Below are 4,891 nucleotides of genomic sequence, written 5' to 3'. Positions count from 1 at the left end.
TGGTTTTAATAAATGGCTTACTATAGTGATCAAGCAATCATACCATACTGCATTTATTTTTATTAAATAGTACTTTTTTGTAATGTGAAAGATGTCCCCGTGATTCACAAAAACGTCTCTTCATTTATGTTCACATGGTTTGCAAGAAAACATCTTTATTTATGTTGATTTTGTTATCCTTTTTTAACTATATCCTAAATCCAACAAAAAGACATTATTTATGTTGCCTTTGTCACTTTTTCTTTATATTATAGATCCTTGTATGTTTTATAAAGTAAGAAAAAGAGGTGAAATGATTGAATAAATGTAAATGATATATATTTTAAAAAATGATGACTTAAAATCAATAATTAACTATTTCAAGGAGTTGATTTTTTAGACTTATCCAAAATATCATTTCTCCTTTTTCTTTTCTTTTTTTGGTTTTTATTTTCTTTTCCTTCATCTTCTTTTTCAATTCTTTTTTTTATTTTCATCTTTTAACTAAATCAAAATATAAAAAAAAAAAAATTAAAACAATGAAAGGTGCCCAAGATGAAAAATGTGAAAACAAAGGGAAATGAAAAAAAAGAGAGAGAGAGAGAGAGAGAGAAAGAGAGAGAGAGAGAGAGAGAGAGAGAGAGAGAGAGAGAGAAAGCAAAGTTATGAGTGATCAATGATAATATAAAAAAACCAAAATTAGTTTAGTCGAACAAAATATAAAAATTCATGTTTGGTGATAATAATAGACTAAGGTGATGTTTGTTTTTTGACTGAATAGAAAAAACCAAATATTTTAACTTTTTCTATTCAGCTAAAAGTAACCTATTGACATTATCCAAGATAATTAAATTGAACTTATCGATAACAAGTTCATTTTAACTATATTGGATGATGTCAATATGTTACTTGTAGCTGAATAGAAAAAACTAAAATATTTAGTTTTTTCTATTCAGCCAAAAAATAAACACCACCTAAAATTCCTTGTAGTATGGTGATAACAGCAGAATTCGTGTTTTCATAGATGTATCAAATCACTCTTTATGCATATTTTTTTAATTAATTCCAAGGCAAGGTGGCAAGGACATGTGATTTCAACTTTTAGCTAGATATTCTAACATTTAATTAATGCATTATTCAGATATGCAGATCGGGTGACTCACCGGTCGCTAAGAGAGTGGTACACATCCAAATGTGTTTCGAACACGTGCATATGATTTATATCCACTGATAGTTTGCTTTTGATTGTCTTCTTTAAATGCAACAAGATATCTTTGACAATCTTTAAAAGTTGCACTCCACCTAAATAAATGATGCATGTGAAATAAATATACTAAACTCAAAATGGCTCGATCTTCAAGGCTTTGATACAATTTTAAATTACTAATTATTTAATTTAAAACCTTGAATTGTTAAATAATTGCACGGAAAGTGGAAAAAAAAAATTATACCGTGATGTTTTTTTTTTCATGCTTTGATATTGGTATGAAAGTTAAGACATTTATAAATATTGAAAAAAAAAATAGATCTTAACGTTGTGACATCTATTATAATTAAAAAATAAGCATATTTTAAATTAAAAATTAAATTTTAAATCTAGTAAATATTAATTTTATGGTTATTATTATTTATTGTGATGAATATTTTTTATTTTAATTAAAAATAAAAATGGAAAAATAATGTGATTGAAATTTTCTTTTTCTTTTTTTAAATATATTATTTTATTCAAATAAGTATAATTATTTTATACTATATAATTTCTTTATTTTTCACTTTTCCAATGTGCTATGAGAAAATTCTAATTTTGAGGAAAAAAATGAATTTTTAAAACGAATGTTACAATCATTCACAGTAATTAAGAAATTATTTAGGAATGCTTTTTATTTTATATAAATAAAAAAAATTATTTATAGAAAAACAAAAGGAGAAAAAAGTTGATAAAATTAATATAAATAAAGAAATTATTATAAATCTCTTCTTTACTCCACACGGGAAGATAGATACATATTAAAGAAAGACATCATATTTTTTAGAAACACATACTAAGCATTTTCTCTCTCGTAGTATCTTCAACTTCCCTATTTCGTGGCGCATTTAGTTGAGATCAACTTTAGATTGATTTCAATTCCTTGATTTTACCATTTTCTCCTTATTGTTGTCAATTAAAATAATAGATTCTTTGTTGTGGTTTTGATGAATTTGAGGAAAGGATGACAGTCTAATAAATATCTAAAACATTAAGTGTCAAAAAAATTGTCCCAACAAAGTTGCACATCACACCTCATCGTGGTATATATCTTCTACACACACCTATATATACACGGCGTGAGCCCATTAGGGATATGTGGAGGGTTCCATTTTAATAAAGTTACCTTTTGACAATAGTGATCATTGCATTTTGAATACACCTCTCAACACTTAGAAAATTAATCTTCCTATGAACTTAAATTCCAATATATAATTCATTTATAGCACCATCATCAAGCTCATTCATTGAATACAATTATTAGATAATAGCGTCCCTACATGGTAAGGGAAGGCGGCTACGTAAAAAACGAGGGCGCAGTAGAGATGGTCCTAGATTCCCAGCTTGCAGAAAGAAGAGTCCAAAGGGTGCGCCTACCGGGAAGAGGAAAAATTAGAAGGATGACGGCATGTCTTCAATCTTCACCTCTAAATAGAATTCTATATATCCAAATAAAAGCACACCTTATCCCTCAATGACCATGAAGATTTCAGAAAACATGTTGCTCCTTTTCTCTCAATCATCTGCAAATCAATGGCTTCTCGCCCTCGGCATACTATCTTTTCCTATCCTCTACCTGTTTCTTCTTCAAAGATGGAAGAAGAAAGGCATTGAAGGAGCTGCTAGGCTTCCTCCAAGCCCTCCAAAGCTTCCCATCATAGGCAACTTGCACCAACTGGGCAAATTGCCTCACCGCTCCCTCTCGAAACTTTCCCAGGAATTTGGTCCTGTCCTGTTACTGCAACTTGGGAGGATTCCCACCCTACTGATCTCATCGGCGGACATGGCCAAAGAAGTGTTGAAGACCCACGACATCGACTGCTGCAGCAGGGCCCCCTCCCAAGGCCCCAAGAGACTTTCTTACAATTTCTTGGATATGTGCTTCTCACCGTACTCTGATTACTGGAGGGCGATGCGGAAAGTGTTCGTTCTTGAGCTTCTAAGCGCGAAAAGGGCACACTCATTGTGGCATGCGTGGGAAGTAGAGGTTAGTCATTTGATCAGTTCTCTCTCCGAGGCTTCACCAAATCCAGTTGACCTCCATGAGAAGATATTTTCTCTTATGGATGGCATCCTCAATATGTTTGCTTTTGGTAAGAATTATGGAGGAAAGCAGTTCAAGAATGAGAAGTTTCAAGATGTTCTTGTTGAGGCCATGAAAATGCTGGATAGTTTTTCTGCCGAGGACTTCTTTCCATCTGTTGGGTGGATTATAGATGCTTTGACAGGACTTCGTGCTAGGCACAATAAGTGTTTCCGTAACCTTGATAATTACTTCCAAATGGTTGTTGATGAACATCTTGATCCCACCAGGCCAAAACCAGAACATGAAGACCTTGTTGATGTTTTGTTAGGATTGTCAAAAGATGAAAATTTTGCATTTCATCTCACCAATGACCATATCAAGGCCATTCTCCTGGTAAAACACACATACTTCTTCCTCAATTATCATTGTTTGATTGAGTTGGGAACAAATTCTGCTTTCTTGCTCCTCTGTTTTCATTCCTTTTGAGTTGATTTTCACACCTGAATTGTTGTTTTCAGAATACATTTATTGGTGGAACAGACACTGGTGCAGTGACAATTGTGTGGGCGATGTCTGAGCTCATGGCAAACCCCAGAGTGATGAAGAAGGTACAAGCTGAGGTCAGGAGCTGTGTTGGAAGTAAGCCAAAAGTGGACAGAGACGATCTTGCTAAGTTGAAATACTTGAAAATGGTGGTCAAGGAAACTTTTAGAATGCATCCAGCAGCACCGCTATTGATTCCACACCGGACAAGGCAGCACTGTCAGATCAATGCCAATGGCTGCACATACGACATCTTCCCACAAACAACAATCCTAGTTAATGCATTTGCAATTGGAAGAGACCCCAATAGCTGGAAGAACCCAGATGAGTTTTACCCAGAGAGGTTTGAGGACAGTGACATCGATTTCAAAGGGCAGCATTTTGAGCTATTGCCTTTTGGGGCTGGCAGAAGGATCTGTCCTGCTATAGCCATGGCAGTGTCCACTGTGGAGTTCACACTGGCCAACCTCTTGTACTGCTTTGACTGGGAGATGCCAATGGGGATGAAGACACAAGATATGGACATGGAAGAGATGGGTGGCATTACCACCCATAGAAAGACACCTCTTTGTCTCGTACCGATCAAATATGGTTGTGTGGAGTAACGTGAAAGGAGCCTATTGAGATGCTCTCATCGCCTGACCTTTTAGTGCTCTTAGCTGGATATCATATTATCATATTATGTAAAAGATTCTCCATCTTTAATGGAAGTTGGGAGTTTCATTTCATGGCCTCTAGATTGTTTGTCGTGATATGGGAAAATTAAATAAAATAACCTCCTTAAGAGTGTTGAGTCACATCTACATAAGACATTTGATACAATTTGCAGATATTTATAGCATGGATGTATTTGGTAAGGAACGTGATTGCCAACCAAAAATTATCAAGAATGAGATGATTCAATATATATAAGTTTATGACAAAATTATGATGGTTAGGCTGAAAAATCAGAAGTCATATGTAAAATAAAATAGTCCTGATTTTTTATAATTGAGACATGTTAAGGAAAGAAGGCTAACAGCTCATAAGATATTTATGGCTTTTTGTGTTTTAAATTAAAAATGTAATTATGATTAAGGAGGGTAAGATGTGTATCT

General features: G+C 33.7%; 1 protein-coding gene across 1 annotated transcript; it reads left to right on the top strand.

The window, feature by feature from the left end:
• Positions 1-2,566: 2,566 nt before the first annotated feature.
• LOC117915659 (2-methylbutanal oxime monooxygenase-like) lies at positions 2,567-4,591 on the top strand. The gene is made up of 2 exons (XM_034831282.1): positions 2,567-3,644; positions 3,770-4,591. Exons 1-2 carry the CDS (start codon positions 2,700-2,702, stop codon positions 4,397-4,399), a joined length of 1,575 nt encoding a protein of 524 aa, XP_034687173.1. The 5' UTR covers positions 2,567-2,699; the 3' UTR covers positions 4,400-4,591.
• The last annotated feature ends 300 nt before the right edge of the window (positions 4,592-4,891 follow it).

The sequence above is a fragment of the Vitis riparia genome, chromosome 6, assembly GCF_004353265.1.
Source record: "Vitis riparia cultivar Riparia Gloire de Montpellier isolate 1030 chromosome 6, EGFV_Vit.rip_1.0, whole genome shotgun sequence".
Classification (NCBI taxonomy): domain Eukaryota; kingdom Viridiplantae; phylum Streptophyta; class Magnoliopsida; order Vitales; family Vitaceae; genus Vitis; species Vitis riparia.
Note: the sequence above shows the minus strand (reverse complement) of the source record. Positions and strands in the feature narration are given on the sequence as shown.

Excerpts from the sequence above, each read along its gene's own strand:
- LOC117915659 (XM_034831282.1), top strand. The coding sequence starts at position 2,700 with ATGACCATGAAGATTTCAGAAAACATGTTGCTCCTTTTCTCTCAATCA. Across the intron at positions 3,645-3,769 it reads ATATCAAGGCCATTCTCCTG|AATACATTTATTGGTGGAAC; the intron begins GTAAAACACACA and ends TGTTGTTTTCAG.